The sequence below is a fragment of the Balaenoptera physalus genome (genome assembly GCF_965194825.1).
Source record: "Balaenoptera physalus genome assembly, chromosome: 3".
In the NCBI taxonomy this organism is placed as follows: domain Eukaryota; kingdom Metazoa; phylum Chordata; class Mammalia; order Artiodactyla; family Balaenopteridae; genus Balaenoptera; species Balaenoptera physalus.
This window is the reverse complement of record NC_138890.1, coordinates 167828016-167855822: the sequence shown is the minus strand read 5'-3', so window position 1 is coordinate 167855822 and position 27807 is coordinate 167828016. Positions and strand designations below refer to the sequence as shown.

The 27807-nt window shown below is 38.7% G+C and overlaps 1 protein-coding gene and 1 long non-coding RNA gene across 2 annotated transcripts in view; one reads left to right on the top strand and one right to left on the bottom strand.

Annotated features, from left to right (window-relative positions):
• Positions 1-27807, bottom strand: part of CTNND2 (catenin delta 2) — a 943287-nt gene that overhangs the window by 603425 nt on the left and 312055 nt on the right. The window contains exon 3 of the mRNA XM_082458356.1: positions 4299-4411. Coding sequence (XP_082314482.1) covers positions 4299-4411 — 113 coding nt within the window. The remainder of the gene's footprint in view (positions 1-4298; positions 4412-27807) is intronic.
• LOC309659097 overlaps positions 1-27807 on the top strand; it is a 219034-nt gene that overhangs the window by 55004 nt on the left and 136223 nt on the right. The window lies entirely within an intron of this gene.

Here is a 27807-nt window from a genome sequence, read left to right as displayed (position 1 = left end):
TCTTCCAAGCGTCAGGTCTCCTTTAGGAAGAGTTCGTAAAACAGGTCCAACTATTATTTGAATTCAATTTCTCCCCCAATATGTTCCTGCTGCCCATGGGAATCAAGGGATATGAGTAGGCATCTAGTCTGGTACCCTTAAATTTTCAGCAGCACTTGAGAAAATTCCCAGTGTCCTTTGACTGAACGTTAAAACATTCTGTGGCAAGGATCTTCTAGAAGGGTCAATAGAGTCCCAGACTCCAAACTTTATTAAGTTCTAATAACTCCCAAGGAAGGGACATCTGGCCCCAATTTGAACAGATCAAGAAGACATTCAGAAGAATGTGAGCCCTGAGCTGGGTAACTGGATCCATAGGAAGAGGTGACCTGGAAAACGAAGCAGGATATTCTAGATGGAAGGGATCACATGCCTATAACCATGTGAGGTGGGAAAGAGTGGTGTATTTATGAAATTGCAGAAGCGGGAACAGGTCCCTCACAGACATGGTTCTGATGTATGTGTTTACGTAGATCAATTTCACACCACATGGAGGATGGATTTGGGCAGGATGCAGGCAAAGGGATGAGTTAGAATGCTGTTCCAGGGGTCTATAGAGAGTATGACAAGGGCATGGGTACAGGCAGGTCCTCTGGGGCTTGCAAGAGCAACACAGGGTCCCATCTAGAAGAGGACCAGGTGGCTCATAGGGCTGCCAGATCAAGACCTCCCTGACAGGGCTTAGCCTGAGGAATGGGTGAGAACCAAGTAGTTGCAACTGGCCAGAGGGTGGAAATGGGCTATTAGCAAGAAGGATTTGGTCATGACCCTAAATAAAGGGCCTCCTCTATATAAATAGCATTCCTGATTCAGATCTGGATGGTTCTGGGGAATTAGGGAGAAGGTAGGGAACCAAACTCTCTTGTTGTAGGAGGGAGAAGGATCCAAGAGCTTGGAAAGGTTTGGCCTAAAACCAGTGAGGAAAGCCAAGAGAGGAAGGCGATAAGGGACATGGTGGAACTGTAGCTACAGTAAGAAGCAACAATAATTCTATTCTAGAAGACTGATAACACTTCAACAACCACTAATTGATCTGATTTCTGGAAGCTATGATATGAATTTGCTTAGAAAAGTCTGAGAAGAGTTTAAGAGATCACAGTGTTCTTATTTGCAGCTACTTGTACACTAGATATGAGGATGCAGAAGTTGCTTTGCTGCAACAATAGCTATCTCCAGATTCTCCCCTCTCCAAATTCTCGGCATTCTCATTTATGATTTGATTGACTATTACAAAGTTGGCTGTTATAAATGCATACTAACAATATCTTTTCATTAAGTTTAAATCGTCAGTGTAACTACCAGGAAAGGTCTTAGGAAACGGAGCAATTTCCTAACGTCAATACAGGCAGAGGAAAACCAAACTATATTTACCAGTCATTTTTACCACTTATATAAAAATCTGAAAAATATATGATTTTGTTTCATTTTTTCTAAGAAACCCTCTTACTCCTCCCTAGTGTCCCTAAGAAGAGGAAACAAATCTAAATCATCACAGACTTCTTTACCTGTTCTCCTTTTTCAAAAATTGTTTACATTCTATTTTGTTTATTTTTAAACATCCCCTTTGATGTGCTAACTAGGTTAGTCTATCACCCTTAATAAAGACTTGAATTTCCAAAGGTGCATTTTTTAAGCTGAGCAAACAACTAGGTTGTGACAAACAAACAAACAAACAAAAAAAAAAAACAGTGGAAGCTATGTATTGGATTTTCTCCAGTGAAATATCAGTAAATTTCTTGTATTATTCAAATGCAGATTCATACATTAGACATTTCCAAAATACAAAGTAGTCAAGCTCGATGAAGACATATCATATAGCTATATGGCAAGGGGAAATAATTAGGCAGGGTCATCTACACTCAGCACTATTATTTAATATATATTTAATACAGAATTATTGATTATGTATCATGGGCTGTGAGCTGGGAATACAAGAGACAGTACAAATAATCACAAGTTGCCATGGGATAATTTTTCTGCCTACTTTGGCAGTTCACTGATGTGTTCTATTCATGAAACATTAGACCTAAGAAAAGATATCAACTCAATCAAATCAAATGAGGGAGGAGGAAAGTTTTTAAGAATTTAAAAGGTAATCTCATAGATGCAACATCTAAACGCAGCCAGACCTAATGGGAACTTAACTGGTCTCTGACTTTCAGGAACCACAGAGTCTCTGTTGGACTACTCTATGTCACCACAGATTCTTCCGCCAGCACCCAATCCTCATGGCCACCATCTCCTAACACAAACCATTAGATGTCACAGATTTGGGGTCACTTAGTTCACATTCTCAAGAGCACAAGACTAATTTCTTGTAGGCCAGTTACTGGATGAATCACCCTTGGGTCAGATATCCATTTCTGATCCAATGAGAAGTTGGGAATTGAGATACAGGATACAACATGGTCCCCCAGACCTGCTGCTACCAAGGGCTGGAGGCGGGTGAAACAAAATACAAGATGGAGAGTATGCAAAGTTATCACACAGAAAGATTAGGAATACAAATTGAAAAGGTAATCTGACCAATGGTGAAACAATGGGTTTCAAAGCAAATGATGTAGATGTCAACTCAACCAGTGTTTACGGACCTAAAAAAACCTGACAGACTTAGCTTCTCAGGCCATGTTCACCATTAAAAAAGAGCTCTTCAAATATGTACAACCACATGTACTAAATCAAATACACACTTATAAATATTATTTTTCCCCATACTTTAGTCTCACTAACTTCAACCAGTCAACCTTCTGAAAACAATTTCAAGTGGACACAATTCACTTCTCCTTTTTCTTGCCCATCCTGCTTTAGTTAATGTGGATGTTCAGACAAGTCTGTGATGAGTTTAAGAGATTACAATGTACCTATCTGTAGCTAGCATAGCCTAGGTACTTGGGTGCCAAAGCAGATGGGCTTTAACATACCACAATTAAGGCTTTACTATTGAAAATGATATTTCAAAGCAATTTAGTCTAACAAGAGGTGCAATGATTTCCATTTAAAGGTTATCACTGTTGGACAAAGCAAAGAACAATGTTAAAAGATTAATGGCAGGTAGCTCCAATAGGAAACATTCCAACTACAAATTAATCTTACAATGATAGAATATTTTAAGAGCAATGGATTCAAGCATGTTTTAGTTCTTTTGTGGCAGTAGTTGGTTAAGAGACCCTCAAACTCATGTTCCTGCCTCTTAGGCAGAGTGGCTATAGATGCCAAGACTAGGAATCCCTGCCCCATTTCCATCTATGAGAGGCCATGTGACTGGTTCTCACCAATGGACTGTGGCTGCAGTGATGCAATTGACATGCAATTGACCATGAGGCGTAGTGGATGGCAGGGCTCTCAAGAGAGAAGCCGGGTCCTTAATTACTGCATGGAAGGGAAGCAGCCCCCGACCAGCATCCACCACCTCTATCTGTTGCATGAATAAGAAACAAACCGCTATTGCGTTAAGTCGCTAGAATGTTGGAGTTTATTTGCCATAGCAACTGTTGTTTCCTTAACGAAGATACCTCCCTAAAAATGTAGCATGTCAAAACCACAATACAGAACAAGATGACAGGAAAGTACGATGCATTTTTGAAAAATAAAGTCATCTTATGGAGCTTTATTTATGTTTCTTTCACACACACACACTCACATGCTCACACTCACACACACACTTCTATTTTTAAATGTGAACATATGGTCCTTAGGCAGATAATTTATTCTGTGGTCAAGTGACTAAGTTTTGTTTTTAAATATTTCATAATCTCAAACCAACCCCTAATTGAATAAGCAATCCATTCTATCTATGGATTTGAATGCTTTCACACACAAGAATTGCATTGGTTGATGTTTGAGGAGCAATTTTACAATTTAGCATTGTATATTAGCGAATAATGCAAGTTACACCAAAACCTTCTCTCCTTCATTTCCAGAACCTGCAACTCTGGATCATTTAGAAAAAAGAACCAAGCTGAGAGACTGTGACATGGCATCTCCTCATTTCCAGTAAGTTGACTAAACGCAAAGCCTCCTTTTCGTGTAAAATGATGTGTAATTTGCATTCAGGGACGGCGTTCATTTTGTGAAGAATTTGAAGTACAAATCAGATCGGACACCTTTGAACATCTTAAATCGGGTCGGTTACAATTCCTTTCCAACATCTGACTGAATGTTCTAATTCCACTGCCAGGTTTGTAAGGAGAAGATAAACACCACAATTCCCTTTCACTGGCAACTCAAAGCCCAGCCCCGAGGAGCCGTGCACTCAGTACCTGACGCTGCTCATGCTGCCCGTCTCGGATCCAAGCTTGCATCGCTCCAGTTGGCTGGCGACGATCTGGCGTTCTGCCTCTAGCTCTCGGGTCAGCCTTTCAAACTGTAATTCCTGAAAGAAAACCATCAAAAAGATGAATGCTATCAGCTATGCGGAAACTGGAAATCAGACCAAAAAGACAGTATGGTCAAAGGGGAAATTAGGATTTCTCAAGACGTTAAATTTGAGAAGCAGAGGTTGCTGATGTGGTCTCGAAGAAGTATGAGGATTTCAGACAGACCTGAATTCATATCACAGTGCTGGGACCCATCAGCTGCAGGGCCCTGAATAAGCTATACAGTCTTTCTAAGGATCAGTTTCATCATCTGTAAAATGGGTTTACAATACTTACTTCATTAGGTTGAGGTGAAGATTAAATGAGACACTGACCATGAAAAATAAGCCTGTGCTATGTGTGGCAAATGTTCAGTACCCAACAGATATTAATACTCCTGTAACCAAAAGTGAAACAATAAATAAACAATTTATTTTTTATATGATTTGGAGTATTGTGTTTAGTCCCTACTGGCCATCTAGGTGCTTCTATATACTAATTGCATCTTCATATTACTTACATATTGCAGATTGAAGAAAATAATGCTTTAAACCTACACTTTTCATTCTTTATATTCCAGCTAAACGACAAGGACACTGATTCTAATTACAAAGGTCTAATTACACGGTGAATTACAAAGTGAATAACCTTTGCGATATTTGATACATCACCTTAAAAAACAGCCAGCTGAACCAAGGAAGAATGCTTCTAAAAAACTGCCTGACACTCGCTGTTAAAAGATTAACTTTAATGAAAAATGATTCAGTCAGTACGGCAAGGATTTTAGCTGTTCCAGCTACAGGATTTTCATACCATATTGTAATCTTTATGTTTTATTTTTCCATACACTTAAGTTTTTAATAAACATAATTATAGTAAATTATGTATTTTAACTAAAAAAATTCAGAAGTAGTTTTCATAGTATCACAATTAACTTCTTTTAAAAAATAAATTATTTGCTCAGTTGTGTTTTGGGGATGGGAAAACTTCTAAGAATGCTGAAAAATACTGAAAAAGAGGGTAGGGGTTAACTTGGGAGAACTAAAACTCCCAGCATTACAGGGATTTGTCTTCCCAGAAAAGATGAGTTTATTTTATTTGCTACCCTGGGATGCTCTAGGGTGAGACCTATAAAAAGTAGGATCTGGTGTGTCCTCTACATATGTTAAAAATACCCTTGCTCTTTTCCACAAGAGCAGATTTTGTTGTTGTTGTTTTGTGTTTGGTTTTTTTGTTTTTGTTTTTGATTTTGGTTAGGTGATGGTTTCTTTTTTTTTTTCTTTTTATTCTTTCAGTGCTTTACAATTTTCAAAAGTTTCACACATGATTTCATGTACTTCCATAATAACCCCCTTTTTTAAATCTCCTTTTAGGGGGAAGCCTTTTCCCTCTTCCCTCTCCCCACTGTTAACCACTAGTTTGTTCTCTATAAGAGCAGATTTTTTTTTATGTTGACATTATTTCAGGGATCTAAGTAAGAACCACTTGAGAAGTGAGAGCTCAGCTTTTCCATTTACAGTGTTAAAACCAAGGAAGCATATTGTTGAAGCTCAAATGTTTCTTCTTATATATTTTGAAGGACATCAAAGATGATTTGTAAGGAATGAATACCAAGACCTCTGCTGGCTGCATTTTGTGTATCTAACCTCTCCTTCTTCTCCCTGCAAGTTCTACTGCTTTTGGGGGGCAGTTCCTTAAAAATATGCAAGTTCTAGAAGGTTCTCATTTCCAATCTTTATAAAACACAGGCATATCTCAGAGATACTGCACGTTTGGTTCCAGACCACCACAATAAAGTCATTACCACAAAGAAGCGAACTGCATGAATTTTTTTGGTTTTCTAGTGCATAATAGAAGCTATGTTTATACTATACTGTAGTCTATTAAGTGTGCAATAACATTATGTCTCAAAAACACATTCATACCTTAATTTAAAACACTTTATTGCTAAAAATGCTGACCATCATCTGCGCTTTCAGTGAGTCATAATCTTTTGGCAATAGTTAATATCAAAGATCACTGATCACAGGTCACCACAACAAATATAATAATAATGAAAATGATTGAAATTGTGTGAGAATTACCAAAATATGACACAGAGACATGAAGCGAGCAAATGCTGTTGGAAAAAATGGCACTGACCAAATTGCTCAATGCAGGGTTGCCCCAAACCTTCAATTTGTAAAAAATGCAATATCTGGGACTTCCCTGGTGGTGCAGTGGTGAAGAATCTGCCTGCCAATGCAGGGGACACGGGTTCGAGCCCTGGTCCGGGAAGATCCCACATGCCGTGGAGCAACTAAGCCCGTGCGCCACAACTACTGAGCCTGCGCTCCAGAGCCCGTGAGCTACAACTACTGAGCCCGTGTGCCACAACTGCCGAAGCCCACACGCCTAGAGCCCGTGCTCCACAACAAGAGAAGCCACCGAAGTGAGAAGCCCGTGCACCGCAACGAAGAGTAGCCCCCGCTCGCCGCAACAAGAGAAAGCCCATGTGCAGCAACGAAGACCCAACGCAGCCAAAAAAAATTAATTATTTTTTAAAATATGCAATATCTGTGAAGTGCAATAAAATGAGGTATGTCTGTATATTTTATCTTAAATATGTCTGTATAACAGGAAACCAACTCATACCTTTGAATTGATAACACCTTAAAAACATTAACACAAAGATTATACAGAGCTCCTCATAGGTAAACAGAAATTCATTATTGGTATTATCTAAAGGACTTTAATTTGCTGCATATTTGCATATGTTACAAGCAGTCCAATACGGCAAGAAAATCTGAGTCAGGATTTACAAACCTTTTTGGGCTTCTGCTAGGACAGACACTACCTTTGGATGTGCTTGCTGAAGGCTGTGGCCTCACTAAATGTTTTCTTCACATCAGTTTTATGGGAGGGGGGGTGTTAGGAGACATTTTTTTCATGCAATCTGCCTTCTAAACTTATAGTCACAATACTCAGTGCTCTTCATCTCTGTACATCTATTTAATTCCATCTGGCATCATTTTCTTTCTGTCTGAAAGGCTTCTTTTAATATTTCTTGTAATGTGGCTCCTTCAGTGATGAATTCTTTCAGATTTATATGCCTAGTAAAGTTCTCATTTTGCCCTCATTTTTGAAAGACATTTTTGCTCCACTGTTCTCTCTTGCATTTACTGTCTCTAACAAAACAAAACTATGATATTCCTTGTCTTCATGTCTTTGAATATATTGTGTCTTTTTTCTCTGCCTCCTTTTAAGATTTTCTCTTTATCATCAGTGCCGAACAACTTGATTTTAAAGTTCTCTGGGTGTAGTTTTCTTCAGGTTACTTATGCTTGGGGTTCATTGGGCTTCTTGGATCTGTGACTTTATAGTTTTCATCAAATCTGGAAATTTTTCAGCCATTAATTCTTCAAAAAAATTTTTTTCTTTCCCACTATCTTCTCTCCATTGGTGACTACAATTAAGTGTACATTAGGCCACTTGGAATTGTCTCACAGGTCATGGATTCCTTTTTCCACTTTTAAAAGTCTTTTTTTCTTCCATTGTGTTTCATTTTGTTTAATTCCTACTGGTGTCTTCAAGTTAACCAGTCTTTTCTTCTGCAGTGTCTAATCCACCATCAGTTCCATGGAGTGTATTTTTAATCTCAAACACTGATGAATCAAACATGTCTAGAAGTTTCACTTGGGTCTTTTTTTTTAAATCTTCCATGTCTCTATTTAACTTTCTAAACATATGGAATATACATATTAAAAACTGTTTCACTGTCCTGATTTGCTAATTCTAGCATCTGCATCAGGTTCCCAGCTGGTTTCCCAGCTTGGCTGGAGGGTGTAAGCACATATTCTGGGTCTTGGTGTGAGCACCAGGTACTAGTTCCTCCCATCCTTTCAGGTAGTTCTTTCCCTGCCCCCTGGTGGTTTCCTTACATACATGTGCTGCTCAGTTCTCTGCTGAACAGTCCAAGGGGACCCTCTGCAGATCTCAAGGGTTCTCTTTCTGAGCAGCAATCACCTTTCTTCTATTTTGTCCTGCAAATTCCAGCCACCTTTACCTCTCTGGACTCTCAGTACTTTCTCCCCAACTCAGGGAGTCCTCTGGGCTCTGCCTGGGTCCCCCTTCCCTTTCTCCACTGTTGTGGGGAAACTCTCTCAAGGCAGTAAGCTGGGGCAATTGTAGGGCTCACCTCATTTGCTTTGTGTATCCGAAGAATCTTTTTTTTCAGTTTTTTTTTTTAATTGAAGTATAGTTGATTTATAATGTTGTATTAGCTTCAGGTGTACAGCAAAGTGACTCAGTTATATATATATGTATATAATCTATATATATAACATATATATATAGGTTTTTGTAACATACACACAATGCATTTTTTTTAAATTAATTAATTAATTTATTTATTTTTGGCTGTGTTGGGTCTTCATTTCTGTGCGAGGGCTATCTCCAGTTGCGGCGAGCGGCGACCACTCTTCATCGCGGTGCGTGGGCCTCTCACTGTCGCGGCCTCTCCCGTTGCGGAACACAGGCTCCAGACGCACAGGCTCAGTAGTTGTGGCTCACGGGCTTATTAGTTGCTCCGCGGCATGTGGGATCTTTCCGGACCAGGGCTCGAACCCGTGTCCTCTGCATTGGCAGGCAGATTCTCAACCACTGTGCCACCAGGGAACCCCACACACAATGCATTCTTGAGAAATAAAAATTGTGTTACAGAGCTTTATGTTTCTTTCACACACACACTCATGATCACACACATTGCTACATATAAAATAGATAACCAACAAGGACCTACTGTATAGCACAGGGAACTATATTCAATATTTTTTAATAACGTAAAAGGAAAAAGAATCTGAAAATATATATATATATATATAAGTCAACTATACTTCAATAAAAATTAAAAAAAAAATCACTGTCCTTCATTGCCTAAAGTGCAGTGTTTTGAAAACTGGTGATTTTTGTTGTTGTTGTTGTTTCAGGTGGGAAGGTATTACTTCTGGGTCACTGTTACTTTCTTAGCTGAAAGCTGAAAGATTAAGAATTAACTATTTTTCCCCCATGCTTGATTTGTAAATGTTTATTTTCCACTGTATTTAAAAATTCATACTAAATGTACTACTAAACAGCTAAGTACTGAAGTTTTTACCCATTTAATTTTGTTCACTATTTCAGTATTAAAAATAGAAGCTCCTTTTGGGTTACTTGTATCTTTAGTTTGCATGATGACTTTTTAATTGAATTGGAATTTTCTTTATTAAGGAAACAGAATCAATGCTTTGCCTTTTAAAATGTCCATTCAATAAATGTTTACTTTGTCATTGCATATGTGAAACAAGCAAGTAATTAAGTGAATTTTCCCTCTGTGTTTCTCTAAGGAGTACACAGCAAATGTCAAGGTCTTCCAGGAGCAAGGAGGTTTCTCTTCTGCACCTAAAATCCTATATTTTATTAATAAAATAACACAAAACATAATAATAAAATTGGAGGCAAAAATATTTATTGAGCACTTACTACTGAGTGCATAATTACTAGGAGAGCAAATAAGGAGGAAACTTTTCCTGCTGAGTTGCCACTGTATCTGGTATCTAGGACAGTCCTGGCACATAGTAGGTGCTCAAAAAATATCTATTAAATAAATGTACCTATACTAAGTGCTTTACATGCATTGCCTTATATAAACATCATAAACCTGCTATTTCTTAGGTTCTGTTTTTTTCCTTACTTTACAAAAATGTTAAGGTAATGGGATGAAAGGATTAGCCTTGGCCAGGAAAGAAATTCCTCCTTCAAAAGTAGGAAAGAGAATGAGATCAAAGATGATGTTTTAGGATATCTGGACATACAGAAGGGAAATGTTGAATGAACGAATTAATATTGAATGAACTAAATATTCCCAATACTGCCAATTATTTTGTTTCAGAGACCACAGCAGTCCATTACTGTAGAGACATGTGATGTCAGTGTAAACTATGAAGTTCATTAACATTCATATTTACTCATTATTTAAATAGTTTTTATTTGTATGACCTCTAGAGATTGGGTTCCAAAATGCCTTACTGCATTGTCACTTATTTTACAGCCATTTTCTACCTTACCCCAACCCAAGGGCCTAAGACTCATAGGAAGGGCTGTTTTGGCCACAGTACATGGTTGGGGATGGGAACTGCCAGGACCTAAGCTGGTCCTAGTATGGTTTTACGCTTGGAATTGAAAACTGACCTTAGAATTGGGAACTAGCAGAGATGCAACTGAGATTCTCAAACTTGGATCACTCCTGTGGCGTAAAGGCTTCTGTGGTATCCTCCAGGGCATCATTACAACAGTGAATGAGCTTCTATTCCACTAGGAGATACTTAGGCTGTGATGTGGGTGGGAAGATGACCTTCCCCAGTTCTAACTCAGTTTGATATCTGGAGGGAGAATAGACCTCTCAGGACTGAATAATTCTTGGGTATCTTAGAGACTTTAAGATGAGAGAGCATTCAAGAGAGGGATGTTGCTAATAAGGCCTGGTGGGTACCCAAGAAATTAATGGGAAAAATAAATGTAGATATATTTAGTGAACTTTATAATACTGGTTGTAAGTGAATATGTGCTATTAAATTAATTCAGTGAAGGTGAAACTATAAAGAGAGATGAGAAGAAGAGTGAAGAAAGATCTTTGCAGGTTATCTGGATTTGGAGGGATAAGGAACAAGAGAAGTCAGCAAAATAAGTACAAGAATAGCCATAAGGCACAAGACCACTAATACGGCTTCTCCTGGGCAGTTTCAGTGGAGAAGTGGTGATATAAATCACGCTATATAAAAAATGATATGACCCCAAAAACACAGGAAACAAAAGCAAAAATAGACAAGTAGGACTACATCAAACTAAAAAGCTTCCTTTTCTGTCAGCAAAGGAAATAGCCAACAGAGTGAAAAGGCCAACTATGGAATGGAAGAAAATATTTAAAGGGGTTAATTTCTAAAATAGATAAGGAATTCATGCAACTCAATAGTAAAAAAGCAAAACAAAAACAAACCAATTAAAAAATGCCTTAAGTACCTGAATAGACATTTCTCCAAAGAAGATTCAATGCAAATGGTCAACAGGTATATAAAAAAGGCACTCAACATCACTAATCATCAAGGAAATACAAATCAAAACCACAATATGATATCATCTAATAACTGTTAGGATAGCTATATCAAAAGAACAAAGGATAACAAGTATTATCGAGGATGTGGAGAAACTGTACACTGTTGATGGAAATGTAAAATGGTGCAGGCACTGTGTAAAACAGTATGGAGGTTTCTTAAAAAATTAGAAACAGGGGCTTCCCTGGTGGCGCAGTGGTTAAGAATCTGCCTGCCAATGCAGGGGACATGGGTTCGAGCCCTGGTCCGGGAAGATCCCACTTGCCACGGAGCAACTAAGCCTGTGCACCACAACTACTGAGCCTGCGCTCTAGAGCCCGCGAGCCACAACTACTGAGGCCCGCGCGCCTAGAGCCCATGCTCCACAACAAGAGAAGATACTGCCATGAGAAGCCCGTGCACCGCAACAAAGAGTACCCCCTGCTCGCCACAACTAGAGAAAGCCCACGCACAGCAACGAAGACCCAACGCAGCAATAAATAAATAAATTAATTAATTTAAAAAAAAATTAGGAACAGAACTACCATATGATCTGGCAATCCCACTCCTGGGTATATATATCCAAAAGAAGTGAAATCAGGATCTAAAGGAGATACCTGCACCTCCATGTTCACTGCAGCATTAGTCACAGCAGCCAAGATATGTAAACAACTTAAATGCCCAACAGACAAATAGATAAGGAAAATGCAGTATATACACATAATGCAACATTATTCAGCCTTTGAAAAGAAGAAAATTGTACTATTTGCGACAACATGGATGGACCTGGAAGACATGCTAAGTGAAATAAGTCAATTACAGAAAGACAAAAATTTTATGACTCCACTTACATAGGTATCTAAAATAGTCCAACTTACAACAGAAGCAGAAAATAGAATGGTGGTTGCCAGGGGCTAGGGAGTGGGGTGAATGGGGAGTTGTTGTTCAAGGGTATAAAGTTTCAGTTATACAAGATGAATAAGTCTTGAGATCTCCTATATTTAACAACAGTGTTAAAATTGTTAACTTAAAATTTTGTTAAGAGAGTATATCTCATTTTTAGTGTTTCTATAGCACCCCCCTCAAAAAAAAGGAAAGGGACACAAGGAAACTTTTGGAGGTGGTGGGTATGTTTATGTTTATGTCCTGGATTGTGGTGATGGTATCCTGGGTGTATGTATATGTCCAAACTCATCAAACTGTATACATTAAATATAGGTGGTAGGGTGAGGGGTGGAGGTTGTATATCAATTATATTAAATAAAATTGTTAAAAAAATACCCCCAAGATGTGGACTTAGAAACTGTCTAGAGAATTGGGATTTCATGGGAATTAAGAATAGTGGGTGAATCATAGCAGCACTATTTACAATAGTCAAGACACGGAAGCAACCTAAATGACCATTGACAGATGAATGGATAAAGATGTGGTACAATTTAATACTACTCAGCCACAAAAAAGAATGATACAATGCCATTTGCAGCAACATGGATGGACCTAGAGGGAAGTCAGACAGAGAAAGACAAATATTATATGTTATCACTTATATGTGGAATCTAAAAAATGACACAAATGAACTTATTTACAAAACAGCAACAGATTCACAGACATAGAAATCAAACTTATGGTCACCAAAGGGGAAGTGGTGGGAGGGGTAAATTAGGAGTTTGAGATTAGCAGATACACATTACTATATATAAAATAGATAACCAATAAGGTCATACTGTATAGCACAGGGAACTATATTCAATATCTTGTAATAACCTATAATGGAAAAGAATCTGAAAAAGAACGTATATATATATGTAATTGAATCACTTTGTTGTACACCTGAAACTAATACAACATTGTAAATCAACTATGCATCAATTAGAAAAAAAAAGAAGTGGGTGGATTAGAGAGGGCATCCTACAGTAAAGGAGGTTTTTAAAAAAAGCAAGCAGTGTCAGAGGACCTTAACCTCCCCAACGGGCGGGAATTATCTTGTTTTTGAGATCATAAAAATTTATAGAAGTAGCGGATATATGATACTAAAGTTCATTAAAATTTACTAAGAGCCAGATTTAAATGATTTTCACTCCTAGAATAGCACATTGTTGAGTCACATCATAGATTATGACTATTATAAGAAAAATTATCATATAGTTTTATAACTTTTTCCTAGAGAGCTTAAATTAATAATTCACTTGACTTAATTAAATGGAGTTCATTAAATGTTTTTTATATTCATCTAATTGACTTTATTTTTATTTATTTGTTTGTTTATTTATTTTTGGTGGTGTTGGGTCTTCATTGCTGCATCTGGGCTTTCTTTTAGTTGTGGCGAGCAGGGGATACTCTTCATTGTGGTGCATGGGCTTCTCACTTCAGTGGCTTCTCTTGTTGCAGAGCATGGGCTCTAGGTGCACGGGCTTCAGTAGTTGTGGCTCGCAGGCTCTAGAGCACAGGCTCAGTAGCTGTGGCACACGGGCTTAGTTGTTCCGTGGCATGTGGGATCTTCCCGGACCAGAGAGCGAACTCATGTCCCCTGCATTGGCAGGCGGATTCTTAACCACTGCGCCACCAGGGAAGCCCCATTAAATGTTTTTAAATGGATAAAACCACGTAAAGTCCCTTGAGGGGGCTTAGCTAGTTCAGTATGAAAACTGAAATCAGAAAACACTCACACATAGTTTCATTAATTCCTTCAATAAATATTGTATTTATTGTGGCATAACACCAGTCTGAGGTTTGAGAAAGTGGAAAAATTTAGACTGAACAGAGCATTAAGTAAAACTAGATTTGTCCTGATTTTACACATATGAGAAGATGTAAAGGAGACTGGACAGTAGTGGAGAATGGAGACAATGGATGAGATGTTGGATGGTTTAAGATAAAGGTGTTTCGCACAGTGCTGATCTGATTGCTGAAGTCCAAGGACTCAAGATGAAAACTGACTGTGTCAGCCAGACAAAATGGGAAGGGGTACCTGAAGCATCCTGAGACTGTTTGTGTGGACAATACACACTCAGGCATTGAGCCTTCTTTGTCACCCTCCCCTCCAATAGGAGAAAAGAATACTGAGCATCAGCAGGGACCAGACACAGAGCGGTGGTCCTGTGAAAAGTCCTCCTCCTGTTTGCTAACGGAATGGTGGTGGGCATGAGGGCGGAGGGCAGAAAGGGGCGCGGGGTCTGACGGGTGCAACCTCCACAGTGGACGCTCCAGGGCTCTCCTTAATGAGCCCTCAGGAAAACTTGCCCCTCGTGCTGAATCAAGTTAGATGAGGAAGGAAAACCTATCAATGAGCCACAGAAGGTACTGGTCTTGTTCAAGGTGCTAGTCCTGTGAGGAAAGTTGAAAGACTCAGTCAACTTTCCTACTGTGTCCTCTATTTCTTCCATTTGGTCCATACCTAGTTTTAATTTTGAGTAAATCCCTGGGTCAGTAATAAAGATAGCAATCATGCTCTAGGCCTGGGGCCTTTTTAGGAGCATCTTGTTAAGGAATCAACCTTCTTGGGGACTGATGCCTTTTCTCTATATTCCATTCTGTGCCTGCTGTTGGCTTGGTTCGATGGTCCCTTGGCCTGTCCAATGAGCCCTTCACCCAATAGATAACTCTGCTTTCCCCTGACCTCTTCCATCCTCCTGTCTAAGGCTGCCCGTTGGCTAATATCTCCCTGCCTCTTGCTGGAGACTCAGCACATAGTCTATTTCGCCCAGACACTCACTACACCCTCTCTATTTCAGTCCCCCCCATGTCTTGCCATCTCTTCTGTAGATCAGACCTAGTTTTTAGAAGCACCAATATCAACACAATCACTTCAATTCTATGTCAAAGGAGAGAAATGGAAGATCATTGCTAGTTCTTTTCAGGCTCTAAGATGCAATGATTTTAGGGAATCTGACTTAGTGACTCTGCTTGCAATAGTGGAGCAAAATGACTGTTCAAATGTTTTGAAATATTTTATTAGAGAGTGAATTATAGTCATTTTCATCGTATAAATGTTGTCCTCAGATGTTTCTCTACCTGGGAGAGAATCAGGGTCTAGGAATTGTTCTCTGTCCTCTGGCTTGAATCTCTGCAGGAAAGATGAAAGACTAGTTTTCCACTGTGTAGATGAGTTTTTGCCCCCTGATTCCCTCATCTCTGCATCCATCAAGGATTTGTATTATCAAGTGATCCTGGGGGACCTTTATTCTCACATCACTTTTAATTCTCCTTTCATATGAATGAGTTGACTTCATAGCCACAAATTCTGGGCAACGTTAATTTCATCCCACGGAGACATGTTCTGAAGCCAAATCTGAAGGGAAGGTGGCACAGATGACAGGGTAATAATAGGAGGCTTACAGCAAAGCATCCAACAAGTCTGGAAAGAACAAGCCCAGATGTCGAGATGGAATGGAACAAATCAATGTCAACTGTAAAGCTATGTAAACCTCATCGATGAGTCAAAAACTATGGCAAAGAGCTGTCCGTGAAAGTCTCCAAAACTGACAGATTAATGTTTTAAACAATCACGCGGTCATCCTGGGTCACCTAGCAAGACAGTAGATGACAGGAATCAGTGCCCCGAAGCGGAATCATACGCACCTTTCCAAAACAGTTTCAATAAAATAAAATATAACAAGCAGCTCTTTCTGACCAACTCCTTCAATCTGTAAGATTCCATCTGCTTTGTTCTAGCCAATGCCTTGATATCCAAATAAAGCTTGTTTATCAAAATTTACTTAATTCCACTAAATGGCAGGATTCCACAAAATAAAGAAGGCCACATTTCTTGGGAATTTAAGATGATGTAAGAATCCGTTAGGTTGCATACAAAGTTTAGTGATGCTACTATATAAGGGTGACCCTTACCTACATCATGATAATCTCTGGAACTTTTTTTTAACGCCTGGTATGTAACTCAAAGCTACAAAATAAAATTTTCTTGGTAATGGGGCCCTAAGGTACATCTTGAAAATTTTCTACTAGTGATTTGTATGCCCATACCTACTTGGGAATAACTTTTATTTACGACACAGCCCACAATAATCGCACTCAATATTTTATGTATTTACTTACCATGTATCATGCTCAACTAAAGGCTTTATATGCGTTAACTTATTTATTCCTCATATTGACCCAAAAAGGGAGCTATTTTATTTTCTAAGACATCTCAAATTTAAGGATGTTAACTAGCTTCCCCAAAGATTAGCTGGGACTAGAAGTCTATCTCAGACTAACTGTTCAGAACCCCACTGCCTCAAAGTCCTTGAGTATTTATTCGCATTGTTTTAATGGAAGCTATAGAACTAGGAACAACACAGCCAACACAATAACACAACTCTCCTTAATGAGGAATGACTACAGCTCACTCATCTTAGTTTTTCTTGCCTTTCTAGATATAAAATATTGGAATTACTACATCCAATTGTAGGAAGAATTATGCTCACTGTACCATTTAAGTTCACACCACCACTGAAATATTTTCTTCTAATAAAGGCCCTTGACTTTTAAGAGAGCCACTGCCAAACTCAGATACACCCCAGGAGGGCAGTGAGGATGCTGAGGAGTTACACTTCAATGTCCTCGTCTATATTTAGCCCGTAATGGAGAAACCAGCCTTCCAATACTTAAAGGGTGAAAGAAGAAGTACCAGAACCCTAGGTTCAGCCAAGATCAATGACTTGCAGTCCCTCAAATGAACTCTGAGCGTTCTCACTCTGTACCCATTGCTCTGAATATCCACTTCCTCTTCCCCACTCTTTCCCTGATTCTAAGTCTAGGGAAAATGCCTTTGCCTTCAATTTTACAGTGCCAATCTCAGCATTGACTCATTTAATTCCATCTGTTCTATACAAGTACATTCATGACCTGTCCCTCACTCCTTACACAAGACAACAATTGACCATGACATTCACAGCTCCAACAGCGCTGTATCGAATTCACTTAACTACATACTTGTCTTCTTTCTTAGAACATACATGTCTTGTTGGCAGGGACCATGCCTTTGTATTATCACCTTCTCATCAAGCATAGAGTGCATTCAGTAAATGGATGGATGGATGGATGGATGGATGGATGGATGGATGACTTAATGTATGACCCAAATATATTATATTGGGTCAATATAAGAAAGTATGCAATAGTGTGTATGCATACAGCAAACTTACTAATGCATCTGATAAAATGCAGAAGTTGGAGTTAAATTACTTTTGTGGCACTTCCAATGCAACATTTCTATAATCTTTTCCAAGAATTTCTCTCTCTCTTTCTCTTTCATTATATGTCTTTTGTATAACTAACTTGAATTATGGGATAAGAACTGTAAGAATAATTCTATTCAAAAAACAAAAATAAACAAATGGGACCTAATGAAACTTAAAAGCTTTTGCACAGCAAAGGAAACCTTAAACAAGACGAAAAGACAACCCTCAGAATGGGAGAATATATTTGCGAATGAAGCAAGAGACAAAGGACTAACCTCCAAAACATACAAGCAGCTCGTGCAGCTCAATATCAAAAAAACAAACAACTCAATCCAAAAATGGGCAGAAGACCTAAATAGACATTTCTCCAAAGAAGATATACAGATTGCCAACAAACACATGAAAGGATGCTCAACATCACTAATCATTAAAGAAAATCAAAACTACAATGAGATACCACCTCACACTGGTCAGAAAGGCCATCATCAAAAAACCTACAAACAATAAATGCTGGAGAGGGTGTGGAGTAAAGGGAACCCTCTTGCACTGTTGGTGGGAATGTAAATTGATACAGCCACTATGGAGAACAGTACAGAGGTTCCTTAAAAAACTAAACATAGAACTACCATACAACCCAGCAATCCCACTACTGGGCATATACCCTGAGAAAACCATAATTCAAAAAGAGTCAGGTACCACAATGTTCATTGCAGCTCTATTTACAATAGCCAGGACATGGAAGCAACCTAAGTGTCCATCGACAGATGAATGGATAAAGAAGATGTGGCACATACATACAATAGAATATTACTCAGCCATAAAAAGAAACGAAATTGAGTTATTTGTAGTGAGGTGGATGGACCTAGAGTCTGTCATACAGAGTGAAGTAAGTCAGAAAGAGAAAAACAAATACCGTATGCTAACACATATATATGAAATCTAAAAAAAAAAGGTTCTGAAGAACCTAGGGGCAGGACAGGAATAAAGATGCAGATGTAGAGAATGGACTTGAGGACACAGGGAGGGAGAAGGGTAAGCTGGGACAAAGTGAGAGAGTCGCATGGACTTGTATATACTACCAAATGTAAAATAGCAGCCGCATAGCACAGGGAGATCAGCTAGGTGCTTTGTGACCACCTAGAGGGGTGGGATAGGGAAGGGAGGGTGGGAGGGAGATGCAAGAGGGAGGAGATATGTGGATATATGTATATGTAGAGCTGATTCACTTTGTTATAAAGCAGAAACTAACACATCATTGTAAAGCAATTATACTCCAATAAAGATGTTAAAAAAAAAAAAGAATTCTATTCAGAACAGAAATGTTTGAGTGACAAAAGGCCAATATTTATCCTTTCTCACTCATTGCTCTTTGTTGAAATTTAAATAGCTAAATATTCATACCAGTGGAATAATTATATATGCTCTCATAACTAAATCACATCAGTATTTTACTTGACCTACAGTTAGCATTTACTTTGTTGGCCTCTCCTTCCTTCCTGGAGCAAACTCTTCATATGGTTTTCAATACACCCCTCCCCTGCTTTCCTTCCCACCTCTCTGGCTGCCCTGATTCTCAGTGGATGTCTCTCTCTCAAGCAACCATTCTCCCTGGAATTCTTTTAAATTTCTATTTTCTTAAACTTCCTCTGAATAATCTCACCCATTCCCACAGCTTCAATAACCAATAATGGTGTATATCCAACTCTCCACTGACATCTATTCTGGAAAACCCAAAACTGCCCAAAACTGAAATCACAGCCAGCCTGTAAACCTGCTGTCACTCCTTTGTTTTCCTGTTTCAGTAAATGGCACCTTCGTTTACCCAAGTTGCCTAATCCCCAAATTTGTGTATCATTCTGGACTTCATCCTCTCCAAATATACATAACAAATCATTAAGTACCACTGTGATATTGTGATTTATAGTAAGAAGTATACCTTTGGTCTTCATTCCCATTTCTATCACAGAAACCCTTGGAATTTCCCAAGTGAGAAGAGTGTGACAAAGGTGTCTTGTTATGTTAATGAGGTGACTTTGGGACCACACCTAAGGATGGGGGCTGGTTGCCAGGAGAAGCAACAAGGTAACTAAAAGGTTGAAACTTTCAGTCCCAGCCCCCGGACCTCCAGGAAGGGGGAGGGAGCTGGAGATCGAGTTCAAGTGCCGATGGCCAATATTTAATCAACCACGCCAATGTAACGAGGCCTCCATAAAAACCCAAAAGGACGTGGTTCAGAGATCCTCTGGGCTGGTGAACACGTGGTGATTTGTAGAGAGTGGCCTCCTCTGAGAGATTTCTGGGCCCTTTCCCCATACCCTGCCCTATGCCTCTCATCCATTTGTCTATTTCTGAATTACATCCTTTTATAAAAAACCAGTAATTTAGTTAAGTAAAATGTTTCTCTGAGTTCTGTGAGCCACTCTAGCCAATTCACTGAACCTGCAAAGGAGACTGTCAGTTGGTTAGAAGAACAAGTGCCAACTTGGACTTTCCATTGGCATCTTAAGTGTATGTCGGGGTGGTGGCTGGCAGGGGAGGATCTTGTAGGACTGAGCCTTTAGCCTATGGGATCTGATGTTGCCATCTCCAGGTAGATAGTGTCAGAATGGAGTTGAACTGTAGGACACCCAGCAGGTACCAGAGAATTGCTTCTGTAGGGGAAAACCCCAAGCTGAAATTGACAGCAGAGTTATAACTTTCTAATCTGTCCACTATCCCCAGTGACACTGCTCTCATTCTGGCCACCAGTATCTCTTGCCCAGAAATCTAAACTCATTATCCTAATTAGAGTGTCTGCCTCTCGTTCATACCTGCTTTCAATCTCTTCTCCATGATACAGCCAAATATCATCTTTAAAAAAATAAACAAATGTGATTCCGTTATTCATCTACCTAGAACCTTTCAATGACTCCTATTTCCTAAAGATAAAAATTAATAGTTCTTAACATTTAATCCTCCAATGGCTGAGAGCTTTATAACATTAAAGGAAATATTCCTGACCACAAGCATCATGATGTCTCTCTTAAGTCTGTATATTAATTGGAGGACTTGAATGTGTTAAACAAGTCTGACTGGTTGTCCCTACTTATATTTTTCTTTTGTTTACACAAAAACAGATTTTTGCAAGTTAATATAGCTATTAATTTGAAATTATAGACATAACCTAAAATAATTAACTGAAACTTAATCCTGTCATCACACTTTCTTCCAAACTTTACTACTGTTTAATTACAATCAAACAATTTTTGTGGTAATTACAACTCAGTTACTCCCGTGTTCAAATATATTCTCCCTTTGGCCACCAAGAAATGTATGTCATAATTTTCGGAGCAAGAAAGAACACATCTTTGATTTTGAGAAAAGCATCAGGAAGTACTTGCTTTCTAGTGACCTAGCCCCCAAAGTTCTCTTGAGAGATTGTGAAATCCATATTTTAAAAAAAATCTCAACTGTAAAACTGACATTGTCAGTTACTTTTATGCTGTATCATTTGTGTGGCAGAATAATCAATTTTCCCATGATTTACCATCTTCTTAGCACAAAATTCTCTAATGAAATTTACTGGTAGCTCTTTGAAGTTTACTGAGCACCTGTCATCATTTCAGAACTAGGAGATGTGCCCAGTGTCTTCAGTGGCTCCAAAATTCCTAGAGAGTTCTCTCATTAGATCCCTAGAAATCAAAATTTGTCTCCAGTAATCTGGTGATTTTGCTGCTTAATTTCTCTTCAGTACTACAATACCAGGTTCCTCTGGCACATAAATGACATGCAAAAGTAACACTTCTCACTAACAGCAACCTCAGGAGGGAACTGAGCCATCAACACTTACCTGCCTGGTAGCAAACCACAAGTTCCAATTATTTTGGAGTGATTATTCTTATGATTGATTCCAAGGCAAGAACAATACTACCTTTTTCATTCAAATCTCTAGTACCTGCTAAACAGTAGATGCCAAATAAACATTTATGGAATGAATGAATAAAATAAAAGCAGGGCAACAGATATTTACATGCAAAGAATTCTGCAAGGTGCTGAATGACACAAATAGGAAAGGCATGGGTACAAAATTAGTTCATGTACGGATCCTGTGATAGTTAATTTCATGTGTCAACTTGACAGGGCTAAGGGATGCCCAGAAAGCTGGTAAAACATTATTTCTTGGTATATCTCTGAGGGTGTTTCTGAAAGAGTTTGACATTTGAAACAGGAGACTAAGTACAGAAGAGATCACTCTCACCAATGCAGGCGGGCATCATTCAAGATGGTGTTAATTACAATGTTAAAAACAAGGACACGCTTATATTAACTTGTTAAATACAGATGTAACAACAGAGTCTGATTTTATTTTTCATTTCTTATCATTCTACACAGTTGATTTAAAAAAATACGCTCTTTATACTAAAGTAGCTTCGTGACTTAAATGTTTCATTGTGCTCCTTTCTAATACAGATCCTGTTGATTTACGTCTAGCAAAATTGTTGAAATCTTTTTCAATTCTTTGAAAGTACATCACCAGCTAGAGTACAAAGTAAAATACTAAACTGTGATGAGAGATTTAAATGAATTTCAAAGACTGTTGTCTTGAAACACTTGGGGAAGACGGAAGGGGGTGGGGAGAATGAAGAAATCAAGGACAATGGCACAAGCAGAAGGTAGCATCTGAGACGGACAGGGAGAGGTTACTATTTGACCACGTGAAAGGGTAGCGGAAAAGCATTACAGACGGAACAGCATGCATTAAGGCACAGAAGTAGGCAGATACTGAATGTGCGCTTATGTGTTTCAGGGAGTAATTGGAGTTCAGTTTGATTGAAGCATATAGAGCAAGACTGAATACTAGGCAAATTAGTTTGGAAGTTTTGACTGAAGTAAAAGGTTATCTTCAACAATGATCCTGATTTTCATTATTCATTGACTGTGATACACCGTATCTCATGTATTTCCATACTCCAAGTAAAGAGCCCTTTGAAATTTTATTGAGCTCATCTGTTTCCTTGATAAGAAAATACCTAACAAAATTTAACTTTTTTTTTTTAACATCAGGTCAGTAGTGTTAACATAGATCCTGTACTACATTATAAGGATATTGCACTGAAAGGATGTTAGTTTGCCTGTCCTGAAATGTCCCTGTCAACTGTAGAGTTTTTTCATAATTACCTGGACACAGTCAAGTCCTCTGGGGTTGTGGACACAGACAGCCATTGGCTCTTACAACCAAAGAAATGGTCTCATTTCTCTTCCGCTACATTTATATTATTGACATTTCTTTCTGGTGACTTTTGTGTATATCTTCCAGAACTCCTGTTCTTCATTGCCTCCAGAGTGGTTTTTAATTGCTACTGTTACATATGCTATTGATTGAGGGACCCAAGGTTAGCATGGGGCTGACTTCAGGTAAGAGGGAGTTATTATTATACGTAATTGTGCCCTGATATAATAGTATAATGGTTTTACTCTTTGCATAACAACAGCTGTACTGTTACTCTAATTATTTTGTCTTCAAATGACCCAGTGAATGATTTAGGATATGAAATACAATCCATTTGTGTAAAGAAGGAACTGGCCATCAGAGAGGTTAAGTGAATAATTCAAGATTACCCAGTTAGTGCTGTTGCAGAGACAATAACACAGTGACAGACAGCCCAGCGGTCTTTCCTATTCTTGACCAGGTATGTAATATGCATATCAACTCTTTTGTTTCATCTGTGAAATGTATTTCCCCATTGCTTAGGTAGTAATACATTCAAAACATGAACATTATTATATTAACTTGTTTAAATACAAATAGAACAACAGGAGTTGAGTCTACTTTTCATTCCTCATCACACTACACAGATGATTTAAAAAATACCCTCTTTACTACAGTAGCTTCATGGCTTGAGTAGCTACATCTCATTGTGATCCTTTCTCTAATCAACTTCCAAAGGCTGAATTTAAACCTATCTTCAAGCTATGAAAGTTTTAGTTTCTTTTCCTTTTATTTATTTTTTTCCTTTCCAAAATTTCTCTATTGGAAATGAATCAAGTGGAATACATCAAGGAATATATGCATATTTGCATCCTGAAATTCAAACAAGAACTTGTAGGAATGCCGTGGTGATGACTGTAGCACCGTTGAGAAGCAAAATGAACTGTGACCCATAAATCCCTTCCACATCTCCCCAATTTGGGCAAGTGCCTTAATGGACGCGCATTATCAAGTTTGCAGGCTTATTTTCAGTCATAAAGAAGGGTGTACCAGATGCTCCTGGTACACTGAATTTGTCACACTGTAGACAAAGCTAATCTCATTATGAGAGACCACAGGGGAAAAAAGAAAAGATTCACATTTAGTCCATATTAACTACCAGGAGACCCATCAAGGTAGTTGGGCTAGCTCATGATACAGCAGCTTCTAGAAAATTAGCAGCCCATAACAACTTAGTTATAATGAGCTGCAAGATCTTACAACATAAGCTCCACGCTATTAAGGGGAATTCAAGTACATGAATCCATGTACAGAGTATAACCTTAACATCTGTCTGTGCTTAGCCAGTATTTTGTTTATGCCTTTTTAGGAACAGCCAAATTATCCTCGTGTCCCCTGAAACTAGGGACTGTAATTCCCATCAGCTGCAGTGTTTACCTGCTAGAGAGGGTAGAGCTGATCAACATCAGCCTCCCAGGCCACAGAGCTGGGCAGCAAGCTGCTCGTGATTCCGGCAGCTGCTTCGCACATATTAGGCCAATTTTCTCCCAAACCATTTCCTCTTGCTATTCAAGTGGGAAAAGCAATAGTCTAGTCATAAATTAGTCAACAAGACGTGCCTATCTATAAATATTGTAAAACTTATACTTTTTTAAGCAAAATGACTTAAACCATATCCTACTAAACTCAGCATGGAGAACCCTCCTATTTTAATTAATTTAGGCCATGGTCATTGTTTTCCCTAACAAAGCAATGCCCTACTCCTCTTCCCATAGTGGAGTGAATATCCTTTAGGGATTCAGGAAATAATAACAATAATTATAATAATAATAGTAATAATATCACTATTATAATAATTACTATTTCTGTTTTATAGATGAGGCAATAGTGCAATAGATCACCCAAAGTTAACTGGTTGCTAAGCTAAGGTAACAGACACTTAATATATAGTTTAAGGTATTTTCATAGAGTTTTATGTCTAGAATGAATAAATACTTACATGAAAAGTATAACTTCACTATTTTTATTCTGTCTTAAAAACAGTGGGTGTACATGAATCACTTGGGCAGTGTTTCCAAAATTCATAGCCTTCCTCCTACCTCCAAAAACCTTAGCATGTAGAAAAATGGGTGCTGCAAATATCATTATGAGTTTTCTAGATTTTTGTCAAAATCTAGATGCACTCAGTCTACATCTAGTTCTAATCGACCTACATATAATGTCTTAAACATCTCACAGGATTTCATAAGTGGATGGGACCTAGAGGGTCATTTACCTCATCATCCATCCTTCTTGATGAGTCAGCCCCTCAGACAGTCACTGGCTGAAAAGCTACCGCGGACAGCAGCTCAAACTTAGACGCATGCCATTCTACTGAAGGACAGCTCCGGTTGTCAAAACCATAATATGCCTTCTAGTAAAAATCTAGTAATTGATTCTGATTCTGACTTCTGTTCTAGTTCTGTCTTCTGACTCACCAAAGCATCACACTGACTTTTTCATTGATACGATAGACCAACCAATATTTGAAAACTCACCTTCTCTCCTGTGCTTTACACAGGGGCAGTTCAGAAGTCTCGTCATCGTGTTTAGAGGTCTCATCATTCTCGCTCCACTTCTGTATTGTCTCTCTAGTTTGTAGATTCCCCCCACCCTTAATTCTTAATACCCAACATTTCACACACTATTCCAAATATAGTCTGAAAAGTGCCAAGTACTTAAGCATCACTTGCCTTGTAGCATTGAAATTGAACTTGTTGATGTAACCTAAGATTGCATTAGTTTTCTTCACCTTGTCAAATAGTTGCCTTATATGAAATTTGAATTCAACTAAACCTCTAGTAACTTTTTTCCCTAAACGGCTGCCAAGTTAGGTTTCCATACAGGATGTACGTCTGCAGTTGATACCTTTGAACATACAGACAAGGCTGGACATATATCCCAAATTTTCAACTTCTTGTTTTTATCTCAAATTTTTTCAGTATTTTAGGTTCTTCTTGAAATCTAATATATGCATATTTGCATCAAATGTATGCATATTTTCTTAGCCTTGTATAATCTACACATTTTATAAGCTTGTTTTGAAGACATTAGCTCCATTCTTTGATTATAGTGTTGAATAGAACACACATAGCTCAGTGCTTCTCTCATGCAGGCTCTATTTCAAGTTCTTAACAATCTACTAAATGGTGTATCCAAAGGGATATATAAACACATGCTTAATACATGTCATCAGCATACAAAGCACAGCGTAAGCCTTGGATTGCTTTCTAGTCCCCAGATGGAGTACGCTGTGATGTCCACACTGCCTGACTGGCCCCCCACCTGCAGAATGCCTGGGGGTTATTATGTACTCATTTGCAAATGATGAATGATCATTCACAACTATATGATCTTCTTCATCAAATCTAGTTATAGTCAAGGCAGAGGGTCTTAAAGGGACACACGGCTGAGCTTTAAAAGTATACCTCTTTCTCATATCTCAGGTTTTGAATTTGAATTTGATTGTTAATTTCCCAACACTGCTGAGATGTTCAGCTCAGATGTGGCAGCAACTGTGTCTCAAGTGGGTGCACCAGACAACCCACCGGAGCTGGGGAAGCAAAGGTTTGCTATATTTTAAATTATTGTTCTTCTTATGTTTTAAATGAGGCTTTTATATTTTCTAACATGCAAGTTTTGATACAGTAGTATATTTATATCATGTATAAATAAATAAGCACATAATGGACGTTCTTGCTCAAAAGACTTTTACTAATCAAGGAGTGAAACTGACAAAGGCTGGAGACCCCTGGACGAGAGACACACACAGGTTGGGCCAGGGACCCAGGTAAGACTTGACCTTGTAAGCAGCTCTTTGCAGGAAGCAGCTCTTTGCAGGAGGCCCTCTGTCTTGTCAGTTTAGCAAAGCTAAACTTTAACTAACCTTTACACCAAGTGCCCCCACGCCCCATGCTTAACTAACCTCCAGCCCAAGCACACCTTTCAAATCTTTTGATCACAAAATACCTTGCCTAACCTGTTGATTCTTTTCTTAGATTAAAGAAGTAGAAATGAAGAATAAGTAATTGACAGATGACGAGATCTTTCCCCCAGCTTCCCCTTCAATAATCCCATGAACAAACAAACAAGATGGTATCTAAAGAAAGATTACACAGAGTCAGCAGGTCTGCACACAGTGAAAGATGAAGAGGGCTCTGAACCCCTCCCCAAATGATTAACTGCCACTAGCTTCTCCTTTTTCCTTTTAAAAACCTTCATGACCGAGGTGAATCTTTGGAATAGGTTTTTGGACGTGAATCCACCTTCTCCCAGGTTGCTGGCCTCCTGAATAAAGCAACCTTTCCTTTCCAACCAACACTTGCCTCTCGAGTACTGGCTTTAGAGCAGCGAGCAGGCGAACCTGAGTATGGTCCCAGCCTCAGCCAACCTGCTCTTCTCCACAGCTAAATGGTGACAACTCAGCACTGGGAGGCCCCTGTACGAGAGATAATAAAACCCTGTTCATTTGGAAGGGATCACAAAATTGAAGCTTTTAATTTCGCAGGTACAAAAACTGAGGTACAGAGGGATTAAGGGACTAGATTGAGAGCCTCAGAGCCCTTTGGGGACATACCAGGGAGAAGAAAATGAAATGAAATAAGGTTAACACCAGAGTTAGACCTGATCCCACTCTATTGCTCTTACTCCAAATATATTACCCCAATAAGGAAGTAAACAAACAAACCAAAAGCCAAAAACAACTACAAAGAAAGAACAGAAATAGAAGGGATTGGAGGGAGATAGTCACTTAACTACATCTTTCGGCATCTTTCAGCTCATCCCTCAGTGAGCAGACTCATATTCTAACTTTAAACCCCTTTAGAAGGCTACCTTCAAAACCTGTGAACATACACATGGTTCTAAGATGAATAATACACTGCCAAAAAATAAATCAAGAT